Here is a 25,507-nt window from a genome sequence, read left to right as displayed (position 1 = left end):
TCCATGCCCCCTAACTCACTCCCTCCCTCTGTCCCTCCCTCCCTCCCTCCTTCTGTCCCTCCTTCCACCACGTGTTGTTCCCTGACCTGAAAAGCTCCACGGTTGGATGGCACAGGAGCAGCTCTCAGCTCTCTTCCCTTTTGATGTGACCTGGGCTGACACCCAGTGGAGAGCTGCATTGGACTGTTTGACGGGTTGGTGGCTTGGAGGCAGTAGCATGTGTCTGTGTGTGTTGTGAGAGTTTGTCTCCATATCCAGACCTCAAGCTGCCAGACACGGGACCAGATCTGTCTTGGCCCCAGTGCATCAGCTTTATCTAACCAGAGCCTGGCACAATATACAACATGAGTAAAATACAGCTTCTAGGCACATTTTGATGATCCCAACAGTTGTTTTTCTCCTATTGGTGATCGATGCTAAAAAACATACAATTCCACATACAAATATTGATATTTGGATCCTATTGAAAAAGCAGATGAAGCGGCAAGCCTACGCAAGAGCCAAAGAGTGACAGTGATGACCTTGAGACAGCACCACCCTCCAGTCTGCCCAGGCCCACTTGGCCTGTTGCCTTATCAACAGGATCGGCTGGCCCCTCTTGCAGAAAGCTGGCTCTACAGGCCTGGAGTGGGGGCCAGAAAGTGTTTGCTCCTCAGGTGACTGTGGTCTGTGCGTGTCCTGCACACGTGGGCATTCCCGCCTCCCCTGTGGCCAAGTTAGAACATGTGTGACGCAGCACCCCTCTGGGGTCTTGAGGCTGTGGTGAGGTGAGCCTGGATTCCTCCCGGGCAAGGTCCTCCTGGGGCATCGGTAGCCTGTCCCACTTTCAGTCTTTGCCCCGTCTCATGCTTCCTCCCCTGCACTAGAAGAGTTTGGCCACCAAAAACCTGTTTTAACTGTCTCATTTAGCCAGAAGCAAAAGCTCAAGGTCCAGGGCCCAGGTAATGTTGAAGACTCTGACTCTCTGGGCCTCCATTTACCCATGTGTCAGAGAGGAATTGGAAGCTATAAGCTTCTTTGTTTTAACTTTCTAGGACTTGAGACTAAGCTGCTCTAGTTTAGGTCAGGCAGGAGAGGTGGGGGCCTAGATTCAGAAGTTGTTCAAAAATGTCAGCATTCCCTAAACATTAATGAAACCACTGGGTGTTGCCAAGTAGCTGGGCCAGGGGCCAGCCCTGGGCACCAGGCGCTCGTCATGGCCCTCCAGGGAGTGTGCCATCTTGGATGAAGATCTGCAGCAGCCCGAGGTTGGAGGGACAGCAGAGCACCATAATTGAGAGCACAGGCTCTGGACCCTGCCTGGGTTTGAATCCTGCTTAACCACTGTGTGACCTTGGGCAACTCACTTAACCTCTCTGGGATCTAGTTTACTGATGTGGAAACAAAGATAATACCTACCTCAGGGTCATCAGGGGGAGTGAGTTAAAGCATAAAAATGGCCTAGGACCTGGTCCAGCACAGGAAACTATTGATTCTTATGTAAAGGTGCATTGGCAAGTGAGAGCCTAGGCCTTGGTAACCACCTTGACTTTCCTGTAGCCTGTCTGGGGAGGCCAGAGGGCCTTTGGTGCTATCCCCACGCACGGGGACGCAGGTGTTGGAGAAGCAGTACTGTGTGGTGCTGAAGAGCATGGCGCAAGTCCCTACTCCAGGTGGGGTGGGGCAGAGTGTACGAGGGCTCTTCCGGTACCTTGGCCTATGGCTCTGCCTGGGTAGGATCTCAGGTGGCCTGGCCCTAGTTCTGTAGTGGAGTCCCTCTTCCTCCCCAGCTCTGCTGTCGAGATGCTCCGCCTGCCCAGCTTCTGGCCCCAGGCTTTCTGCCCTAGGCAGATGGGCCTCGGGCCAGAGCCTGGACCAGCATCTCCAATAGCTTCAAAGAATTCCCAAAACTACTCCGTCCCTTTCTCACTCCCTACTCCCCTGGTCTTATGAAGGCCTAGATGGGCCAGTTAAAGCCCCTTCCCCATCCTATCCACCTGCTCTCCCCAAACCCCACAAGAGCCTGACCACAGCCTGGAGAGGGAACAGGTCCAGACACCCGGGTCGGCCCTACCCCAGGAGCTGAGTAGTGTTAGGGTTGGGAGGAAGCAGGGGAGCTTTTTTTCAGTGTCGAGTGCTCCGTGCTGGGCACTGGCCATTGCTGTCTCATTTGGCGCTGGGAACAGCATTAACCCACAGCAGGGATTTGAGTGCAGTTCTGTTAGCCCCCAAAGGTTTGTGTGAAACTGGCTGCAAACTGCCTGGGTTTGAATCCTACCTCTACCACTCACTGGCTACGTGACCTTGGACAAGGCAGTTGTCCTCTGTGCCTCAGTTTCTTCTGATGTGGAATGGGAATAATAACTGCTATTTCCTAGGGTTGTGGAGAGGATTAAAGAACCCCTTACAGAGCTGCTACTTTTTTTTTTTATTATTGATTGATTTTTAGAGAGAGGGGGAGGGGGAAAGAGAGAAGAAACATCAACTTGTTTCACTTATTTATGCATTCATTGGTTGATTCTTATATGTGTCCTGACCTGGGATCAAACCTGCAACCTTGGTGTGTGGGGATGATGCTATAAGCAATTGAGCTACCTGGCCAGGGCCTGCCGTTTAAATGTTTGTTATTACTGCTGCCAAACCCTGCTGGGATATGCAAATGAGTTGGTCTGGCCAGAGGAAGTCACTGACTTCCCACTACACCAGCTCTCCTCCCTGTGGCTTTAGCCAGTCATGGGAGAGGCAGAGAATGTCCTACCGGCCTCTGGGTGCTGGGATGGCCGAGGGGCAGGGGTTGGGCTGCACAGGACAGTGTCACCTCACCCTCCTGGTCAAGACCCAGAGAGGCTGCAGAAATCCCCACCCCAGGCAGTTCCCCCAGTCCGTTGGGCACCCCCCACCACAACAGGGAGATCCTCCTTTAATGCCTGCCAGCCCCGACCCATGTGTCTCCAGGAGCAGTGTGGGGCCCACAGTTAACATGATTTGGTGGTAAAAAGTACAACCTCTAGGTCCTGCTGTGTGACCTTGAGCCAGTGCTTAACCTCTCTGAGCCTCAGATCCTTCATCTACAAAAAAAGGTGGGTGGTACTGTACCTGCCTTGTAGGGTCACAGTGAAGATTTACTGAGTGAATGTGTGTAAAGTACTGTGCATGGCACTGAGTACCCACTAAGGGTTTGCTCTTAATACTAGTTCTCAATAGCCCCAAGCAGAAAGGGAATGTGAGCACACATTTATTGGTTTAAAAAAAATGGAGGTTTTTTCCTCAGTCACTCATAGTTGCCAGTGCAAGAACAGCCAGGAAGACCCAACAGGCCCTAACCTGGGCTCGAGCCACAGTCCCAGAGGGATCTCTTGGTGGGCTTTCCTGCCCCCACACCTCTGCTCACCTGGGGCCATGGCAGGTGAGAGCTGCAGCTGGAGGAATCTGCACCCTGGGGCTCTCAAAAGCCTCCAAGGCTTCGCTTGCCTCCCCTTCCCTCAGCCTCACCGCAGGGACAGTGGTGGGTGCTGCAGGGCAAGGGGGCACACAGATTGGCTTAAGAAAGGGTTTGCGCAAGGCCAGAGTTTGGGGTGCAGCTCTCTGAGTGGGAGGCGGGTCTTTACTATGGCCTCCCAGGCCCTTTTTAGCGCTACCCTACCCTCATCTGCCCTGACGCCGGCCCACCACTCTGCAACCACACCGGCCTCCTCGCTGCTCCCCAGGCGCCGTCCCCCACGCCTCCGCCCGCCCGGGGAGCTCTTCATCACACCTGCGTGCTCGCAGCCATCCCAGTAGGGCCTTTCCTGACCCCATCTGCAATTCTTTCCCTATGCTGGGCATTTCCTTGCCCCTCCCTGCTCCGTCTTCCCCTGCAGGACTTCTCATGGTCCGATGCCTCTTACTTGCCTTTATCACTGTCTGCCTCTAGACTAGAGTGTGAGTTCCTTGAGAGCAAGGCTGTTTGTTTTGCTCACAAATGTGTTTCAGATCCAAGAACAGTGCCAAGCACGTTGTAGGTGCTCGACAAGCTCTTGCTGAATGTTCTAGAGCCAGACAGGTACCTCTGAGCCACACCTAGCTGTGTGACACTGGACACGTCGCCTGATCTTCCCTCTGAGTCTGCATCTCCTGAGCTGTAGGTATATATGTAGAGGGAATAGGATGGTTGTGAGGTTTAAATGAGTCAATACAAGTATGTAAAACGTAGTTGTATTTGGAGCGTTTCGCAAATGTTGGCTGTTATTAATACTTTAATCAGCACCGTCACTTTCGCTGTTCTACTGACAAGAAAATGGAGGCGCAGAGAGAGTAAGACACTCACCACCAGCCTCCTGGTGAGAAACAGCGGTGCCCTGGTCCTGCCCAGGAATGCCTGAATCTGGGCTCTGGGCGCCTGAGCTAGACTGCATCCCCCACTCTGTCCCCCTGCAGGGGCTCAGAGAAGGGGGAAAGGGTGAGGGCTATGGCTGGGGAAGGGCTCATCTCTTCAGGAAACCTACGCTCGCCCAGCCACTCCTTCATTGGCCACCACCTGTCCACCGATGCGCACCCGGCCAAGACCCCTGGCCCAGCAGCCAGGGGTGGGGGACCCCCGTGCTCTCCACCCTCCTCTCCCGTTGATGTCCTTGAGTGCTCGGCTGCCCACCTAATCCAGGCAACGAGGCCCATGCCTCCTCTCACACCCACCAAGGCTGCCACCCACCCACGGGGTCCAGCAGGGAGGAAAGCCAAAAGAGGCTGGAGAGCCTGCTCCAGCTCTGGACACTGGCTGCATGTGGACAGCACCCCAGGCCGTTAGCTCCAGAGGGTGTGCCTCAGGGGAGGCCCAGGGTATGGCAGCTGGGAGGGGTGCGGAGGCAGAGGCCAGAGCCAGAATCCAAGCACAGCTGCAGGGACCCCCAGGCTGCCCCTGGTAGGGAGGACTGGGAAGAAGTTGTTCCCAGTTTCTGCGGCTCAGTCTTGGAGAAGTCCCCACTGTACTCAGTCTCCTTCCCTGGGAAATTCAGGAGCTGGGTCACCTGATCTCCAAAGTCCCTTCTGGCCCAAGTGGGTTCAGGGGCCGCTGGAAAGATACCTATAGATATATTGGCATTCATTTAACCAAACCCCTACTGATAGACACTCGGGTTGTGTCAAACCTTTCCAGCGCTGGGGGCCGGAGTTAAGATTCTGCAGCAGCCTCCATCCTGGCTGCCCGGCCGCCTTAGGCCTCCCCGGGCCTTGTGCTTGGTGCTGGGCCTGCATGGGTGCTGTCCACGCCTGTGGTGCTGAAGACAGTGGGACTACAGGGAGGCCTGGGTTGCAAACCAGAGACCAAGAGTAGAGAAGGAGAGATAGAGCAGGCAAGGTTCAAGGCTCAATCCCTGGCTCTGCCCCTCACTGGCTGAATGTGGCTTTGAGCAAGTTGCTTAACCCCTCTGGGCTTCAGCATTCTTATCTGTGAGATGGAGTTGCTATGAAAATTGAATGACAGCAGCCATGTAAAGCATTGATATATTGAGAAAATGGGGTCAATTTTTACTCTGTTATTTTAGAGACAGTAGAGCACAGTGGTTAAGCTTTTGGACACTGGAGTGATAATGCCTGGATTTGAATCCTGGCTCTGTTACTGATAATCTTGCTCTTGTGCGTGTTTCCTCATCTATAAATTAGGGTAACAGTCCCTGTGTCAGGATGTTGCAGGGTTAGATGGGTTAATTTGTGCAAAGCAGTTGGCACATGGCAGGCTCCCCGAGTGCTGGCTGTTTGTATGCCTCTGCTCTCCGGTGTCACTCTCATCACAGCGCCTCCAGCCTTGTGCACAGTGACCGGTGCCCATGTGGCCACCGCCGTCTCCCCTGCGCTGGGGCTGGGGCTGGGGCCATTGAGGGGAAGCAGCGCCTCGTCCTGCAGACACCCTGGCCTCCAGCCCAGTCCTTCTACTAGCTTTCTATGTGATTTTGAACAAATCACGCTTCCCTTCTGGCCGCCAGCCTCCACATCTGTACAATGGGGCCAATGGTGCCTCAGGAAGGCCCCTGGGAAGACAGGTCTGTGCCTGTAGGATCACATACAGGAAAGCCGAGATATAAAAAGTTACAACTTCCCTCACACTTAAAGAATTATTCACCCGGCATTTGTCACGCCCTAAGTGTTTGAAATAGCAGGATGATTAAGGTATAGGGCTTGCTTTCAAGGAGCTCCTGGGTTTCCTGCTGAATTGTCAGTCTGCCTCAAGGCTCACTCAGCTGTCACCTCCTCCAGGAGGCCACCCTGATCCCCACTGCCAGTGCCCTCCTTGGAAATGTTGGAGCACTGACCATTGCCTTTCTGGCCTATGGTTATCTGTGTCTTTATATTGTCTGCCTTCCGGATTTGTAGGGTTACACCCTGGATCTGACATATCACTCTGACCTGCCCACCCCGTCAGCACCCAACACGGGGCGCCAGTAGACGTGCCCCTGCAAGCTGCAGGTCGCAGGTTATATAAACTCGACTGAAACTGGCTCACACGGAAAGGGAGATGTTTTGATCGTGAGGCAAACACTCAGGCGTGCAGTTGGCTTCAGGCATGTCTGATCTAGATCAGAGCCACCTTGACCTGGGGGTGGGATGGACCCACTGGTTGGCCAGGCCGGGGTCAGGCCTGCCCCTAAAGCCAGGGTGGAGACAACCCTACTGAACATATGGACTGAGAGAGACCATTCCCTAAAGAAAGGGAAGTCGGTGATGAGCAGGGAAAAACATCATGGTTCCAGCCAAGGAGCCATTGAAAATGAGTGAGTTAGGCAAGAATCAGGGCCAATCTGCTCTTCATAAAATGTATCTGATCACATGCGTAGGAGAGGGGGTTGGAGAGGAGCAACCTGGAGGCAGGCAAGGGGAGAATGTGGGGTTCTGGGGAGCTGATTCAGCCATGCAGGCTAAGGGCATGAAGCTTCAGCCCCCAGCTTTACAGAGAAGCAAAGTAAGCAGGTAAGAGAGGGGCTCCCTGTCCCCACTCTGTACCTGAAATTCTACCTGGTAGCTAGTTTTTCACAGGGACTTATAGTAATATTGATGCAAGCAGGTGACCCACCCAAGAACAATCATCTGTTCAGTGGCACCTACTCAAGGGAAGGCTGTGTCAAGGGTGCCCCTTTCGGGCTCACCCGCACTGAGGCCAGCGTGGAGACCGAGAGCCTGGGAACCCAGAGAGAGAGTCAGAAAGGTCTGACCATCAACTGCTTAGTCTGATTTTGCCCCCGGCTGATTCCCAGACAGTGGGGCACCCACTGTCTACCTGTCTGCACGCTGACTCCCTCCCTGGTGCAGCTGTGGGCACTGTCTCATTTTAAGGGCTATCTGCCTGGGACTGCCTTCAGGAGCCTCAAAGGACACAGTGCATGCGACCTGAAGCCAGATGGCCCGAGTTCAGATCCCAGCTGTGCTAAGTATTAGCTCTTGGCAGGTTACTTGGCCCATCTGTGCCTCGATATCCCTTCCTGTTAAATGGGGATAATAATGGGAGCTGGGACCTACCTCCTAGACTTGTGATTGTTAGATGATTTCATCCACAGTGTTAGCACAGCAGTTGACATGAATGCTCCATAAATGTTAGTTAGTATTATCCTCCCACAGACAGGATAAGGAGAGGCCCCTTTCGTATACAGGCTGGTTGCCCTTCACCTACTCCTGTAACTGGGTTCTTATCACTTCATTGGCAGGGTTTTCAGCATCCAGATTACCTTCTCTGGCCCCACTCCAGGCAGGCAGACACACTGAGGTTCAAATCTTACTGTTTTGCTTACTTGCTACATAACTCTTGAATTAGGGTAATGCTAGCTTCTATAACAAATAAGCCCCTATACCTCATCAGCCTAACACATTAGAAGTTTCCTTCTGGCTCAGATAAAATGCAGAGTGAGTAATGCTCCCACAGCCAGGGACACGGGCTCCTCCTGCCTTGTAGCTCCACCACCTTTTAGGGCCTGGGAGTCCTCTACATCAAGTCAGCACATAGGAGAGGAAATAGAGAGACTACCCAATTCTTAAAAGCCCCAGCCCAGCAGTGACACATAATTTCTGCTCTCATCCCATTGGGGAAAACCAGCCGCGGGGCCACGCCTGGCGCAAGGGAGGTGAGAAGCGTGTGTGGACAGCCGCCCTCCAGCTCCATGGTATGGAGACCCAGACAGGGCTTGGTGGGCAGCTGGTCATCTTCCCCAGAACCACGGTAAATCATCGACTCTCGGGCTCTGTTCTTCCTCCGTAAAATAGAAACATCACTCAACTGTGGCCATGGCTGCACAGCTGTCTACGTTTATTAAAATCGTTGAATTGTACACTTTGGGAGAATTCTGTGGTACGTAAGTTAAACCTCAAGCTGTTCTGAAGAAATGGGAAGTGTGTAGCCCTCCCCTGCTGGGATGCTTCTGAGGACTCAGTGAAGTTCTGCCAAGCTAGTACTGTGTGTGTGTAGCCGGCAGGGGCTCCAGGGCAGGCCTGAGTTGGGGTGTGTATTGGGTGTAGTTTTCACGGGGCACCCACCTAGAGCCGCCTGCCAGCAGGAAGTGGTAGGTGGTGGTTCGCTCTGGCTTCTGGCCTGGGAAACCCTACCCCCACTTCCGTGGCCCTCCCCACACGTGCAGGAGCGCCCGGCCCACAGGGCCACGGCGTCCGTGGTCTGAGCCACGAAGAATGGGTGACAGCCTCCTGCCTTCAGCAACACAGACGGGAAACCGAGGGCCTCCCTGGGGGCCCCCGAGGACGTGCACTTGGGGTGCAAGGCATGCGGGGCCCCCCAGGGGGCAGCACAGCCCGCGAGAGAGCGGACAGGTGCCGCGCCACCCACCCCGGGTCGGCCAGGAGCCTCGCTGCCTGGTGCTGACGCGTTCACAGCCACTCCTTAGAGCAGAGGCAGTGACGGTGACGCGGGTGAAACACTGTCACATCGAGTTCCCTACCGACGTCGGACAAATGCCTTCAACCTGAGTAACCTCCCTGCATGGTTACTCAGGGTGGTAGACATGTTTCGCTCATTCTGGTCTCGAGGCCCCGCCTGAAGAAAGGAGCTGGTCCTTCTGCGTGGATTGTTGTGAGGATTGAGTTCATTTGTGTGAAGCCCCCGGGCCGGGGCCTGGCACCCATTGTCCCCTCTTAGCAGGAGCCGACCAAGAGCGCAGGCACTGCCTTGGCAGAGGCTCCGCCCCCTGCAGCCTCCGTTTCCGCTCCTGAGGGGTCTGGAGAGGCTCCAACCTTCCACCTGGGGAGCCGCCGCTGCACTAGCGGTTCGACCTTGGTCACGTTGTCCTGTCTCTGCCTCGTTCTCCTCACCCCTAAAGTGGGGGCAGTAATGACGCTCACCTCACGGCATCGTGAGGGCGCGGTGAGTTCATCCTCAGAACAGGGCCTGGCAAGTAAGTGCAGTTTACGTGGTAGTTGCTGCTGCTATCGTCATTATTATTATTATTTCCTTCGGCACACGGATGCAGCAGCCACGGCCCAGAGGAGTGATGTGACTTGCTCAAGGTCACCCAGCTAGAAAGTGGCGCATGCTAGGATCAAGGCCAAGCCTGCTGAGCCCCAAGGCCTGTGCAGTCTCCGTCGCTCCCCACTGCGCCTCTTAAGTCACGTGCGTAGGAACTGGGTCAGAGGCAGCGTGTACCTGGCAGGGTGGCGCAGTAGCAGGGACAGTGTGTGGGTTCATTCCTTATCTCCCACTGGCACCCCGCAGAGAACAGACCCCGGAAAGAGGGAGACGAGGAAGGAAGTAGGGGCAATAGGGACAAACCCCAAAACTGGATCCTAGGGACTGAATCAGTGATAGACAGACTTGAATCTGATGTGGCCTCAGCCCCTGGGGTGCCTGTGGCCTACTGATGGGGACAGGCGAGGAACAGCCGAGACCACCCCAACATACTCAACAGGGACCCTGCGAGAGGCGGACCCCATCTGAATCCTGGGGTCTGAGCAGACCGGAATTGGCACCTGGGCTGCCAGGAAGGCTTCTTGAAGGAGTGGGACCTGAGGACAGTGAGCCTCAGAAGCTGGGGCGTGGGGTAGGGTGGGCGAAGGCAGGCAGCAGGAGTAGTGGGGCAGACCAAGGGGCATTAGAGCTGTGCAGAGGCAGTGCGGGGCAGTGTCGGAGCATGGGCTGGGCCCAGGGTAAGGGGGCACATGTTGGGGCCAAAACCCACCCCTCTGGCTGTGCCCCTGACAGCCCGGTGCCCACACAGGACAGGTCTGAGGCCAAAGCAGCAGGGAGGAGCCAGGCACCCCGAGTTCCTGGGGAAGGGAGGAAAGGGCTTCCTTCCAGCAACCGGCAGCTGCCAGTCAAGTGCCCAAGGAATGTGGAAACTGCCCAAAGTGGGAGCATCGCACGTGTGTGCACATGCCTGCACACCCGTGGGCTACCCACCTTGCAGCCCTGGGTGTCCACACACCAGGAGAAGTAGGTCAGCAGAGTCACCCGGGATCTCCCTGGAGGGCAAAGGCAAAGAGGCCATGTGCTCATCGGCACCCTGGAGAGAGCCCCAGACTCCATGGGAAACTGGCGACTCCAGCACAGAGGTGACCTTACTGTTCCCTGCTGCATCAAAGCCGTCACCGCAGCGCTCACTGGGGATCCTCTCCACCCAGCCAGTGGGTGGGTGTTTGACAGGAGTTGGAAGGGCTGACCCCTTCCAGCCCTGAAACCAGGGAAGACTATGGTGGGGAGACACCCCCACTTGAGCCCGGTTGTTGGCTGCAGCCAGAAGGGCCCAGTGCTCTCCAGCCTGGAACTGGGACTGCAGAGACTTGGTGATGGTGCCATGGCAGAGTTGGCTTGAGCACAGCAACAGTGGTGGAGGCAACACAGGGGTCTCCATGGGCCTGCCACCATCCCTCCTGAGGGTTTGTGAAATGGGCTGCAGATACTCTCAGGGCATTTATGTGGTATTTCTGATGGACTTCTGGCATATGTTCAGGCTGAACAAGCTAGGAGAGGAAAAGCAGTAGGCAGGGGAAGCTTCTATCAGAACAGGCTTATTCATGAATGGAGGGGAGGGGGCCGAATAGGGGAGAAGGATCCTGAGGAAGCAGAAGGGGCGGGAGCCAAAGCTGAGGTGGGAGGAGAGCTGTGCGCACCCCAGCCAGCTGGGAAAACGTACAGATGGAGCTCCTCCGTCTGGGGCTAGGTGGGAGGCCAGGAAGTTCCCTCCTGATGTTCCTTCGCTCCCTGTGAAGTGGGAGGCTGGGTCGTGCAGAGAGGGAAGGAGAAAGCAGAGGAGGAGAGGAGGTTTGGCTCTGGAAGGGGAGCAGCTGGGCCAGGGTGAAGACATTGGCCTCATGAGGAACTCACCCCTTCTCCAGCCTCTGGCTATGCTCAGCCAGAGAGAACGTAGACCATAGTGATGAGAACACACACACTCTGGGGCAGGCGCCAAGCACTTCTCATCTGTGACCTCGCTGAACCCCCACAGCAACCCAGAAGGAGAAGGTACTCCTGTCCTTCTTACAGATGGGAAATAGAGGCACAGAGACGAAGTAACTTGCCCAGGGCCAACCAGCTAGAAATGACAGAGCTGGGATTCAAACCCAAGTTGTCTGGCTCCAAGTCTGTGCTTTCTCTCGGCCACGGGGGGGTCTTGCAAGGGGTGGTTGCTGAGAGTGTTGGGGATACACCTGGGCCGGAGGTAGAGGAGAGTGAGGTGAGCAGAGGAAGCACCCAGGAGGCAGGATCCGGGGCTCAGCTTCTGGAGGATCCAGTGCTGGCCTCTCCCGCTGGCGTGCACACCAGCACACGTGTGCATGCACATACTCCTGGGGGCTCAGGCCCCCGGTCTGATCCTCTCCCCATTAGACAAGAAATGCAGGCCCCAGAAAGGCATTCACCGTTGCCAAGGCCTGGGCTCTCCCCACAGCAGCTCTACACTCCGACCCCACCCAGCACCATCTGCACACAAACTCAGTACCTCAAGGGGGTGGGTGCACCCAGCTTGCATGGACTTTGAAGGAGTCAGTCAGGCCTTGAATGTGGAGGGGGAGGGAGGGGCAGCTCTCCTTGAGACAGGCGCTCTGCCCTCCTGTCTGGGCGCCCAGGCAGGGCTATGTGCACCTGAGGGGGGCTGCGCTGTCATCTGTGGCCAGTTGGGAATGATAAAGCTGTGGTGGGTGCGTGGCCACATCTGCACCATCCTGCCTGAGTTTTCTGAGACTCTGTAACTGAAGTTTTTGATACGGTGACCTTGCCTTCCCCACCCCCAGCCTTATTTTCTCTATAGCTTGTATCACCTTTCCTCATAACGTATAATTCATCTGTTTACTGTGTTTATATCCGTCTCCTCCTAGGGCGTAAGTCCCATGAGCAAGGTTCTTCCCCATTTATTCGGGATGCTGTCCGCAGGGCTCTGAGCAACACCTGGCCCACAGCAGGTGCTGGTCAGCACTGTGGTTGGGACCACTCGTGTGAACTCAGTCCGTGGCTTGTCTCTGTATCCTTATCACCACTGACACTTGACAGTATGAGACAAATAGGCTGGCAGGACCCAAGTTGGGACTCAGGGGCAGCGACTATTTTGGGGATGCTGGCTCAGCCGGGTCCTGATGCCCTGGAGAAGGGTAATTCTTCAGCAACGAAGATGCTGTCGTCCCCTCGTGGCCGTCGTGGGCCTGGCATCTGCCCGCAGCCCCGGGGATCCTGGGTACTGGGGAGGAGAAAAGTAGGTGGGGGACTTCCGGCCAAGATGGAGGCGTAGGCAGACACACTGTGCCTCCTCGAACAACCAAAATAAGGACAACAATTTAGAAACAAAATAACAACTAAAACTGAGAGAAAATTGAACTATATGGAAGTCCAAGGGATTAAAATAGACACATTCATCCAGACCAGTAGGCAGGGCGGAGAGGGGTCACGGCACAGGAAGCGGTGACACCGGGTGCACAAGGCACCCTGGGCACGCAAGGCAGCAACGGGAAGACCCTGGGCACCCAGGTGGCGACTGGCAGACCCAGAGCGTGGGGTGGCAATGGGCAGACCCAGCAAGGCGGCAACTGAGAAGCAGGGTACTGTGTGCAAGGTGGCTGGATGACCAGGCAGCAGTCCCACATTCACGCGCAGATAACTGGTGGGCAAGACATACCGCGCAACCCAGGGTCCTAGTGCTGGAAAATAAAGCCTCAAAACACCGATTGAAAATACTTGTGGGGGCTGACACACAGGGAGAGACTTCAACCCTCACAGGAGTTTGTTGGAGAGACCCACAGGGTCCTAGAACGCACATAAGCCCACCCACATGGAGTCAGCACCAGAAAGGCCCAGTTCACTTGGGGGAAGCAGCAGAAGGGACGGAGGTGCAACAGAGAGCAGAGCAAATGCCACTTTTTTTTCCCTCTCTGACCCCACCCCCATACAGCATCTCAACCCAGCGACTTGGGTGGCCCCGCCCTGGTGAACACCTAAGGCTCCACTTCTCATACATAATAGGTGCAAACAGACCAAAACATTATGGCTCAAGCAGAAAAACAGCTCAAAGCCCCAGAGCCAATACTTCTAAGCGACAAAGAGATAGCCAACCTATCAGATGCACAGATCAAAACACTGGTGATCAGGATGCTCACAGAACTGGTTGATTTCAGTCACAAATTAGAGGAACATATGAAGGCTAAACTAAGTGAAATGAAGGGAAATGCACAGGAAACCAATAGTGATGGGAAGGAAACTGGGACTCAAATCAGTGGAGTGGACCAGAAGGAAGGAAGAAACATTCAACCAGAACAAAATGAAGAAACAAGAATTCAAAAAAATGAGGAGAGGCTTAGGAACCTCCAGGACATCTTTAAATGTTCCAACATCCGAATTCTAGGGGTACCAGAAGGGGAAGAGGAAGAGCAACAAGAGGAAAACTTATTTGAACAAATAATAAAGGAGAACTTCCCCAATCTGGCAAAGGCAATAGACTTCTAGGAAATCCAGGAAGCTCAGGGAGTCCCAAAGAAGTTGGACCCAAGGAGGAACACACCAAGGCACATCATAATTATATTAGCCAAGATTAAAATGAAGGAGAGAATCCTAGAAGCAGCAAGAGCTAAGGAGACAGTAACCTACAAAGGAGTTCCCATCAGACTGTCAGCTGATTTCTCAAAAGAGACCTTACAGGCAAGAAGGTGCTGGAAAGAAGTATTCCAAGTCATGAAATCTAAAGACCTACAGCCAAGATTGCTCTATCCAGCAAAGCTTTCATTTAGAATGGAAGGACAGACTTCCGCCAAGATGGAGGCATAGGTGGGAACACTTTTCGTCCTCGCACAACCAAATCTAAAAACTAATAAAGTTTTAACAACAATAAACACAACCAAACCACACAGAAAATCGAATACAGAGTCTGAAAATAACAAACCGCTCAGCTAAACCGGTGAGAGGGGTGAAGCCAGCAGCGAAGCAGGTCGGGCAAAATAAAAGGACAGATAAAGTGCTTCTCAGATAAGGTCAAGTTCAAGGAGTTCATCATCACCAAGCCCTTATATGAAATGTTAAAGGGACTTATCTAAGAAAAAGAAGATAAAAAACGTATACTAAAATGACAACAAACTCACAATTACAACCACACCTAAAATAAAAAACTAAGCAAACAACTAGAACAGGAACTGAACCACAGAAATGGAGATCATATGCAGGGTTAGCAACAGGGGAGTGGGGGGGAGGTACAGAGAATAAGCATAGATGGCAGGCAGAAAATAGACAGGGGGAGGGCAAGAATAGTAGGGGAAATGTAAAAGCTAAAGAACCTAAGACACATGGACATGAACTAAAGGTGGGGAATGTGGTGGGAGAGGGAGTGTAGGGTGGAGGGGAATGAAGGGGGGAAATGGGACAACTGTAATAGCATAATCAATAAAATATATATTTTTAAAAAGCACATGGGGGAGGGGGCCCTGGCCTGACGTCACACGCCATGCCACACCTCCTCACAACAGGGAGAAGATGAGTGTGGGCTGCCCGGAGCCCGACCCGCCCCGCTCCCTGCCCTGCTGTGGGCCAGGGACGGCCCCTGGACTGGGTGCAGGCGTGCCGCTCCTCACCGAAGACATGCAGGCGCTGACCCTCCGCACGCTGGCCGCCAGTGATGTCACCAAGCACTACGAACTGGTCCGGGAACTGGGCAAAGGCACCTATGGGAAAGTTGACCTGGTGGCATACAAGGGCACAGGTGAGTACCTGCAGGGTGGCTGGTTTTAAGGCTTGAGTAGAGAGTTAGCTGGAGCTCTCAGGTGCTCTCTGTGGGGTCCAGGAGGCAGAGTCAGTGGTCCGGGTGAAGAGGATGCAGCTTGAATAGCCCAGAGAGGAGGAGACCAGATAGATGGAATGAAGGAGGAATCTAGGGGCATAGTGCCCAACTTGGATGCTTTGGGAATGTCCGGGTTACCTTTGGGACACCCAAGGGAGTACACCAAGGACATTTGGAGCTCAGGAGGAGGTCAAGGTCAGGGCTGGTTGTGGTGTTTGGAGAATCACCAGCATATCAGTGATAGCTGACCCAGGGCCACGGACAGAGCTGTGAGTCCTCCAGAACAGGGCACCGTGTTTCATGGAGGTGGGGGTGACCCTGTGAGAACAGTGTGGCCATCTCCATTTCTCAGGGGAGAACGCTGAGACCCAGAGAGTCAGTCACTTGGCCAAGGTCACCCAGAGGGTTTGAGCTAGGACGAGACCCCAGTCATCAGCTTCAGAGCCTTCTCACTTAACCATGGAGCTTGATGTCTTCCCCATACTGTAGGCTCACAGCAGTGCCCACTCAGTCAATCAGAGATGGGGTCTGCATGAGCTCCCACATCTGCACACACCTGGAGCAGGGGGCTCTGCCCGAACTGAAGGTGACAGGAAGCACTGGACATGGGTCACCTGTTTGCCACTTGCTTGCTGTGTGACCTTAGGCAAGTGACTTATCCTCTCTGTGCCCAAGTTTCCTCTTCTGTAAAACAGGATAGCCTTAGTGCCCAGCTCATAGGGTCACTGTGAGGAGTGAGTTGTGAGTGTGAATTCCTAAGGGCAAGGCCTGTGATTGTAAGTGCTCTGTGGACACACAGGCGCGTGTCACACAGCCGCAGACCCGGATAGGTACAGGTGCCTGCCCAAGCAGAGTCAGGGATATGTGCTGTGCAGGCCCTCGCCTCTCAGTGTCTAATTCCTTCTTATTCATTCGCCCATTTAACAAACATTTGTTGAGCACCTGCTGTGCACCAGACTCACAGGCACGGGAGAGGCAGCTATGAGCGAGACAGAGGGCCCTGTGCTCAGGAAGCCCTGCTGCAGTTGATGGAGGCAGACAGGTGAACGCCCGTGGCCTGCCAGGGAGAAAGTGAGAAGGGAGGGGAGGCAGCAGGCCTTCTCCTTGAGGCTCGCAGGCTGGGTGCAGAAGACCCAGGCTGGGCCCTGCTTGATTGCATGTCCTTTGCCAAGGGCTCTCCTCTCACTGGGTCATGCCCACTGGGACCCCTGGCGTGCCTTGTGCCTGACAGGCATGGGTATGTGTCAGGTGCAGAAGGGCAGGGAGAGGGGACCTTCACCACTGTTGCCCTGCCAGGCACGAAAATGGCGCTGAAATTTGTGAACAAGAGCAAAACGAAGCTGAAGAACTTCCTGCGGGAGGTGAGCATCACCAACAGCCTCTCCTCCAGCCCCTTCATTATCAAGGTCTTCGACGTTGTGTTTGAGACCGAGGACTGCTACGTCTTTGCCCAGGAGTATGCGCCCGCCGGGGACCTGTTCGACATCATTCCCCCTCAGGTACTTGGGGTGGCAGCTGACGGAGGGGAGATGGTCTTCCAGGGCCCCAGTGTGAGAGTTGGGGTGAAGTCAGGGCACTGGTTTAATTCGTGAGCATTTATGAGTCACTGGAGGCCTGGGGATTCACCGTGAGCAGGACAAAGGTCCTGCTGTGGTCCTAGTGGAGGACACAGGCTAAGCTGTGCACTGGGGGAACGGCCAGATGATGGATGAAGTCCAGCAGTCGCTTCCGCTGCAGCTACAAACGACTGGGTGGGGACACCAGAAGGGAGGCAGAAGGGCCACCAGTCTTCTCAGAGAAGGTGCCCTGGGTAGGGAGAGTGCCAGGAGGATCCCAGGCACCCAGCTTTGCAGCTAGCCGGCGCCAGGTTTGAGTATGCTCTGCCACCTGCGGAGTAAGTGACAAAGCCTCTCGCAGCCTCAGTGTCCCCTACAAGAGAAATGGGCATAATAGGGAGCCCCTGTGAGGAGTTGCTGAGACGGTGCAGGGTAGGGGGCTTAACACAGCACCTGGCCCGTGGTGGGTGCTCGGTACCGTCACTGCAGTCCCTGGGGGAAAGGAGCCAGACCGAGGAAGATGCCCTGGTGGTGAGGGAGGGCAGCCGGTGCTGTTAGGGGCACGGGGCACGAACACCGGAGAGGCCAGGCCCTGGCTGGAGGTGGGACAGGTGTGGCAGCACTGGCAGCAGGCAGAGGGTGGGGGGAGGGGGGAGGGGCGGGCGGCCCTGAGCCTGCCCCCTTCTCTGGCCCCAGGTGGGGCTCCCGGAGGACACGGTGAAGCGCTGTGTGCAGCAGCTGGGCCTGGCACTGGATTTCATGCACGGGCGGCAGCTGGTGCACCGGGACATCAAGCCTGAGAACGTGCTGCTGTTCGACCGTGAGTGCCGCCGCGTGAAGCTGGCTGACTTCGGCATGACGCGCCGCGTGGGCTGCCGCGTGAAACGGGTCAGCGGCACCATCCCTTACACGGCGCCTGAGGTGTGCCAGGCGGGCCGCGCGGACGGCCTGGCCGTGGACACCGGCGTGGACGTGTGGGCCTTCGGCGTGCTCATTTTCTGTGTGCTCACCGGTAACTTCCCGTGGGAGGCGGCCTCCGGAGCTGACGCCTTCTTCGAGGAGTTCGTGCGCTGGCAGCGTGGCCGCCTGCCCGGGCTGCCGTCCCAGTGGCGCCGGTTCACAGAGCCCGCCCTGCGCATGTTCCAGCGGCTGCTGGCTCTGGAGCCTGAGCGGCGTGGCCCGGCCAAGGAGGTCTTCCGCTTCCTCAAACACGAGCTCACCTCTGAGCTGCGGCGCAGGCCCTCGCACCGCGCACGCAAGCCCACGGGGGACCGCCCGCCGCCTGCAGGGCCGCTGCGCCTGGAGGCGCCCGGGCCGCTCAAGCGCACTGTGCTGACGGAGAGTGGCAGCGGCTCCCGACCCTCTCCCCCAGCCGTCGGGCCAGTGCCGGTGCCTGAGGCCGGTCTGGCCCCCCCAGGGCCCCCAGGCAGGACCGATGGCCGCCCGGACAAGAGCAAAGGGCAGGTGGTGCTGGCCACGGCCATCGAGATCTGCGTCTGAGCCATCCTGCTGCTCTGGCGCAGGGGGCTGAGGGTTGGTTGCTGCGCACGCAGCAGGGCTGGTTGCTGGAGCCACCCTGGGCCCGTGCCAAGCTGGTGGTGGAGGCAGCAGCAACATGGACCAGCCCCGAGGGAGTGGTGGTAGATTAGGCAGGAAGGCAGCCCAGGCACCCATCCGTTCAAGGGGCTGGGGACATGGCCACCAAAAGGCCTCTGGCCTGGCCTGTGGGGCAGGGGCTTGGCCCACAGGAGCCAAGCCCCACAGACCTGAGGATTCAGAGCCCCCCCCCCCCAGCGCCCTCCCTCCCCAGGAGCATGGAGCTTATGGGTGGACTCCCAGCAGCTCCCTGAACCCTGGAACCCTGACTAGTTGCTCCCAGCCCTTTGCACCTCCTGGCAGATGATCCCACAGTCCCACCCTAGGTCCTGTCCTCCTGCCCCCCACCCACCCACCCTGGACACAGACAGGGCCTGAAGTGTTGGAGCAGAGAAGGGGCTTAGGGGCCCTGGGCACTGGCTGGGAAGAGGACGGTGAGCTGAGGGCAGTGTTGCCCCGCTGCCTCCTGCTGCTTCCCTGGGAGGCTGGAGGGGAGAGGCTAAGACCCCTGCAAAATGTAGCAAATGTCTGGATGTTGCAAAAGTGTGTGTGTGTATCTGTGTATGTGCAGGCACGGGCCCTGGGAATCTAGTGACACCCTCCAACCCATCCCGCCGTTGAGAATGCTGAGCCCATGAGGAGGACAGCTTGCCTTGGCCCACACCCACTGAGAGATGAAGCTCTGGGAGTCCTCACCCTCCTCCCCAGGGACTGAAGGGCTCCCAGGGCAGGGGAGTGAGTGCAGAGCCCAGGGCGCACCCAGCTCCCCTGCTCGCCACACCTTCCCCAGGCCCAGGGAACTGCAGATCCTCCGTCCTTGCTGCCTGGCCCAGACAGCGTCCTGGCGTTTGGCAGGCTGTGAAGTGATTTGTGCCAGAAATCTCCCCTGGGTTTCTGCTGGGGTCAAAGCTGTCAGTCAGTCTCGGGCTGACCCTGTCCCCACATCTCCCGCATCTCTGGCCCTGGCGTGTGATGCTATGGGTATGAGAACAGGGCTGCTGAGGAAGTGTGAGGGCAGTGAGTGTGTGATGGGTGTGTGTGTGTGTGTGTGTGTGTGTAGCCTTGTGTGTTGATGCCTCAGTAACTCTGCCCTGTCCCCGGAGTCTCACCTGGCAGCTGCCAGAGGGTGTGCAGGCCTGCTTTTCACCACACCCCTCAGGGAACCCAGCCAGGAGGCACCTGCAGGTTGGGTCAGGCCCCTCGGCAGACAAACAAAGGGGAGGGGCCCAGCCTCACCCAAGGCTCCCTCATGCGCCCTGCCCTCTCTGGGGGAGCAGGACCCCGCAATAACCTCAGCATGGGTGAGACTGCTCCCTCTGCCTGGCAGGGCGCCATCTGCCATCCCTCCGGCCGGGGTCCCTTCTGGGGCTCTAGGCCATTTGAGGGGCTCCTTGAAGGGCCAGGCTGACCACAGGAGCCCAGACCACCCTCTGGCCTGAGCCTCCACCTCTCTCTTCACCCTTCATTCCTATCATGCAAAAGGGCTATAGGTCCCCTGCCCTGCCTGGGTCCAGTTTACAAACAGGTTGCCCCCGGGCCTGGCCCCCTCCTCGGTGTGCCGCCCCTCTCAAGACCCACCTCTCCAGCAGGCACTGGGGCCTCCACATGCCAGGTAAGTAGCAAATCCCTCCTTTCACCAAGGGCCAAGGCCCCCATCACTGCCCCTGGCCCCACTGACGCCCACCTGGGCACCTCTCCCAGCCGCAACTTCTCCTTTTGCCTTAGGCCTTTTGACATCCTGTCTCCTGCAATAACAAAGGAAGTGAGATTCCAAGTAGATGTCTCTGGAGAGTGATCTCTCTCTCTCTCTCTCTCTGTATCTCTCTGTCTCTGTTGAGATCCATGTCTTAGTAGCTAGGATTTTAGAGTCGGGAAGGGACTGTAGTTACGTAGCCCAGCCACTTCCAGAGGCACAGGTGGTGGTGGCGATGGCCCGACTCAGAAGCAGGGCCGGGACCAGGCTGCTCCTTCGCAGCGGGGCCTCGCCTGCGCTGCCACCGCCTCTGCCGGTTGGGCTGGGACCCTTTGCCCCTTAGGACAGGTGTTGGTCACAGGTGTTTACCTCAGTTTATGTCACTGTCGAAGAAACAAAAAAATAAATAGCAAAACGTTAATAACACCGTAGACATGAAGACTTAGAAAACAAAAAATACACAAAAATATCCTCCCCTTGCCATTCTGTGAAGTGTGTGTGCACATGCGTACGTGCACATGTGTGCAAGTCTGTCCCACCCTGGGGGGCTGTGGCCCCTGTGCCCCCCGCACTGCCCCCTGTCCTTTGGTGCTTCCCAGAGGCCCCTCTGAGCTGGCCCGGGGGGTGTGGGGAGCCCCTTGGGCAGGAGGCAGGACCACAAGTAGCTAGAGGGTCTCCCACCAGGTCCCTGTGCAGAGTCTCAAAGCTGCCGATGCTCCCCAAGCCCCACACTGGCTGACGGGACAGGTGTGGCAGCTGGCATCGGCGCCAGGCCGGCTCAGGGCCGGTGGCGTCCCGGCCTCGTGGGTTGACGCCCCACCCACCATGAGTCTGTAAATACTCTGGCACCCTTTGGCCCTGAGGAGGTTTTTAAATGTGTTATTTACTTCTCTAATCATGACAATTGCTATAAAATAAACGAAAACTTAGAAAAACTACCACCGAGTGGCTGTCTTGTCTCAGGGGCAGGGGCAGAAGGAGGCTTGCGGAGTCACTCTGGACAGAACCTGGCAGATGTTCTAAGGTGGGGTCTGCAGAGCTGGGGCGGCCCCCGCCCGGGCCTGAGCCTGAAGCCAACAGAGCAAGGATCCAGGCTGGGGGGGGGCGGGGGGGGGTTGTCCCTGGCCTGGAGTCTGCCACCACACAGTCCCTCACCTGCCTGTGGCAGTAGCTCCTCACCCTGCTCCCTCTCCTGAGCCCCTTCAGGCTCTTCTCAGCAGCCAGAGTGAGTCTTTTCACAGGTAAGACCAGTCATTGTTTGAAACCCTGCAATTCGTCCTCTTCCACCCAAATGAAAGCCAAAGCCAAAGCCGCGATGGCGGCCTCCGAGGCCCCAGACCCGCCGTGCTGGCCTCTGGGACAGCCGCGACGCTCTCGCTCAGCGCCTGCCCCAGTCTCGGGCTCTCCCAGACCTCCCCAGGGCCCTCCCTGTGTGGCAGGGTAGTAAGAAGCTGGGGAATCTCCTTGACAACTGGAATAAGGAAAACAGATAAAATAATTAAACAAGGCCAAACCATCTGAGCAATTTACAGCCAGCTAGTGAATCACACGGTTTTATTTTCCCTAAGCAAGGACACTTGAGAGCAAATGGTTTACACATTCCAGACCGTCCTGAGGTGGACCAGCCTTGGTCCCTTTTGATAACATTCTTTGAAGGTAAAACTAACCAGAAAATAACCTTGACCCCTCTGTACGCACATTTTAAATAATCAGCATAACAAGGACACGCCTGGAAAGCTAATGCGTGTTCTGCTAAGCCCCTCCCCTGAGACCTCTCCCAGGGTTGCTGGTGGCCAGAGAAAGATAGAAACCCTCTAGACAGGGACCTAGAGCAGAGCCGTCAAACTCACTTTCACCGAGGGCCGCATCAGCCTTGCAGTTGCCCTCAAAGGGTGGAATTTAATTTCAACTCCTAACTGTTAAGGAGTAGTTCCATTTATACAGTCCTAAAATTATTTCAGCCCTTTGAAGGCGACTATCATACTTGCAACCAAGGGAGCAGTGGGCAGCAGCAGCTCTTCCCAGGCTAACCCCCCCCCCAACCTGTCTCCGAGGCCCCCTTTCCTCTGACTTTCCAGGGAGCTAAAAGCAGCCCTGCCTTGGCTCACTTCCCGCAGTGTTTCCAGAAAGCCAAAGCAGTCCCGCCTGCACACTCTCCTGTTGCTTCTTACCTTTAGCCCTTGCTTTAATAAACATACTCTCAAAATCACCTGGACTTGTGTTATGAAATCTTCACTGCACAAAGTCAAGGACACACACGCTACCGGCCAGCCCACAGCAGACTCACTCGGGCGGTCCTGTCTGGTAACACCCGCTCACACGTCAACTTCCTGTGCTCTGCAGGGTGCAGAAGCCCCTCGCCCTGCTTCATCCCACCCGGACATTCCGCGCCGCTCGCAGCGCCGTGCGTCTGTTCTCTGCCTGACGCCACCGGAATGAAAGTGCTGTAGAACGGTCAGTGTTGGCCGAATGGCTACTCCCCTCCTCACCCCCATGCCTCGCATGGGCCTGGCATGTGACAGGCCCTCCGTAACAATTTGTCAAATAAATGAGTGAATGCTCAGTAATACTACTTTAGGGGCCAAAAATAGATCTATAAACAAGACGAACGATCTGCCTGCTAAAGCTTACTTTCTAAAGAGGAAAACAGGCATTAAAATAGGTTACATAATAATCTATGAAATAGGAGTTGGGTTAAAAAAAAGGAGACAAAAAAATATTTCCCACAGACCAAATCAGAAGTACTCCTACCCAGGAACTTGATCTGAACAGTTATTTCGAAAACTTCTGCAATTGTCTGCCATGAGGTTGGACCCCTGGAGTCAGTAATCCCTTTCCTTAGCAGAGCGCTCACGGGTGGAAGGAAAATCTACAAATGCACATACTATCTATCACTGCTTCCCTGCTTGGTGTACAAATATCACCTCTTTATAAAGTCTCCAGGCTTCCAGTCAAGATGGTGACATAGGCAGACATGGCTGGCCTCTTCCCACAGCCACATCAAAATTACAATAAAAATATAGAACCACCATCACTCAGGAATGTCAGTAATCGAGTTGAACGGACGTCTGACAACTACGGAATGAAAGAAACTGCGTCCATCCAGACAGGTAGGTGGGGCACGGATGCAGAATGGACTGGTCCCTCACCCACATGGATAAAAATTCAGAATGGATATCTTGAAATTGAGGAATCTCAGCCCCACACCAGGCCCCCCAGACCAGGGTTCAGTGCCAGGAAGATTAGTCCCCACAACCTCTGGCTCTGAACAGCAGCAGGGATTGAGTCAGTGGGGGAGTTCTGCTGGAGCCCTAAGCATTTCCTCTGGGGGAACCCACACACTGACTCACCCCTACTCAGACTCACTACCTCTGGGCTCCAGCACCAGGGTCTGAAGGGCACTGGTGATATATAGGCAGAGATTGAAGTGTCTGGTATCAGAGCAAGCAGAGACCATTGTCCCTTTACTGAGCTCTCCCTGCCACAGAGCAGGTGGGCTGGTGCTGTATCTGAGACTCCATCAACCTGGCTAACACTGTGTGACCCACCTTGGAGATCCTCAGAGGCTCCACCCAACCCAATATACCGGCCCACCCAAGGTGCTTTTCCATAAGAATGGCTGGTCTTGGCTCCTTAATCCTATCAAACAAACAACAGCTGGCTTCAGTGAGCCCTAGCAGCAGCCAGAGTAGAGTCACAGCTTGATTTCACCTGGGGAATCTCCAAGCCCAGCATAAGTACCTGCCTTCTCAGATTGCTTTACAGCTCAGGCAGGATGGCCCCTGGCGAAACACAGGTGGGGGCTGACCTTGGCCTGTACCACCCTGGAAACCGCAGGGTCAGTGCACCCAGTGGACAGCTACAGACCACATCAGAGCACCGCCACCCTGCCCCTGCACAGCTGATCCTCCACAGACAGCGGAGGGTGGTGGTGAGTGGTCCTTGCCGCTGACAGGCCTGGGTAAATCCCTCCCAGTGATCTGCCCACAGCAACCAAGGCTCAACTACAAGAGGAGGGTGTACTCAGCCCACACGAATGGCACACCTCAAGTACTGAGCTTGGGTAATAGGGGAGGCTGTGCCACTCGACCCTACAGGACACGTACTACATTAGGCCACACTACCAAGACATGGAGTCAAAGCAGCTCCATCTAATACACAGAAACAAACACAGGGAGGCTGCCAAAATGAGGAAACAAAGAAACATGGCCCACATGAAAGAACAGATGAAAACTCCAGAAAAAGAGCTAAACAAAATAGAGATAAGCAATCTAGCAGATGCAGAGTTCAAAAACATTGTTTATAAGGATGCTCGAGGAACTTAGTGAGGACCTCAGCAGCTTAAAAAAGACCCAGTCAGAAATGAAGAATATACTAATTGAAATAAAGAACAATTTACAGGGAAACAATAGTAGAGTGGATGAAGATGAGAATCAAATCAATGATATGGACCATAAGGAAGCAAAAAACAACCATGCAGAATAACAAAATGAAAAAAGAAGTCTAACATTCACCTTATAGGGCAGCCAGAAGAAGAAAAAGAGCAAAAAAATTGAGATCTATCTGAAAAAAATAATGAAAGAAAACTTCCCTAATTTGGTAAAGAAAATAGACACATAAATCCAGGAAACACAGAGTCCCAATTATGATGGCTGCGAAGAGGCCCACTTCAAGACACATCATAGTTAAAAAGCCAAGTTTAAAGATAAAGAGAGAATTTTAAAAGCAAGAGAAAACTAGTTGCCAGAAGGTAGCCAGATGGGAGCAGGGAGGGGGAGGGTGGGTGAAGAGGTGAGGGGATTAAGAAGTACAAACAGGTAGTTACAGAATAGCCATGGGGATGTAAAGCACAGTACAGGAAATGGAGTAGCCAAAGCACTTATAACCAGGGCCGTGAACAATGGTGGGGGAATTGCCTAAGGGAGTAGGGGGGCAAAGGGGGAAACATCAGGACAACTGTAACAGCATAATCAATAAGATATAATATAAAAAAGACTTCCCGATAAAGTTTCAAAAAAGAAAAAATAAATAAATAATAAATTTTAAAAGTAAAAAAAGTCCCAATGTAGTCAGAGAACGCCGGCACTTACCACTAGGGGGCCTCAGTTTTCTGCTGCTTTTGCTTCTGCTTGCCCGGCGACAGCACTGCTGACCTCAGGCATTCTCTATCTAGCGTGGCGATTTTCAACCTTTGTCATTTCACAGCACACGTAAACTGATGACTAAAATTCTGCAGCACACCAAAAAATATAGTTTTTGCTGCTCTGACAAATAAAATAGGTATAATTTTGACTCTTTCACATAGGACAGCTATTTTTGTGTTGGCTGTTGTAATTTTTCTATTTGACGATCTAAGGGAAAAGAGGTCAGTCAGTGTCCGTGACTAAATAAGTAGTCAGGTGTTGCATGTTTTGACAATTCTTGTGGCACACTGGTTGAAAGTCGCTGCTCTAGGGTGATAAAGCCATCTT

At 54.9% G+C, this 25,507-nt stretch overlaps 1 protein-coding gene across 2 annotated transcripts in view; it reads left to right on the top strand.

Annotated features, from left to right (window-relative positions):
• The window catches only part of SBK1 (SH3 domain binding kinase 1), a 50,786-nt gene extending 29,812 nt beyond the window's left edge, over positions 1-20,974 (top strand). For both annotated transcript variants that reach the window (XM_053671549.1, XM_053671548.1), the window contains exons 2-4: positions 14,881-15,113; positions 16,488-16,690; positions 17,444-20,974. In XM_053671549.1, the coding sequence (XP_053527524.1) occupies positions 14,888-15,113; positions 16,488-16,690; positions 17,444-18,247 (1,233 nt within the window). In that variant the 5' untranslated portion in view covers positions 14,881-14,887 and the 3' untranslated portion in view covers positions 18,248-20,974. The remainder of the gene's footprint in view (positions 1-14,880; positions 15,114-16,487; positions 16,691-17,443) is intronic.
• Positions 20,975-25,507: the final 4,533 nt, after the last annotated feature.

The sequence above is a fragment of the Artibeus jamaicensis genome, unplaced genomic scaffold (assembly GCF_021234435.1).
Source record: "Artibeus jamaicensis isolate MK-2021 breed Jamaican fruit bat unplaced genomic scaffold, CSHL_Jam_final contig_700, whole genome shotgun sequence".
NCBI lineage: Eukaryota > Metazoa > Chordata > Mammalia > Chiroptera > Phyllostomidae > Artibeus > Artibeus jamaicensis.
This window is presented reverse-complemented; position numbering and strand designations above follow the sequence as displayed.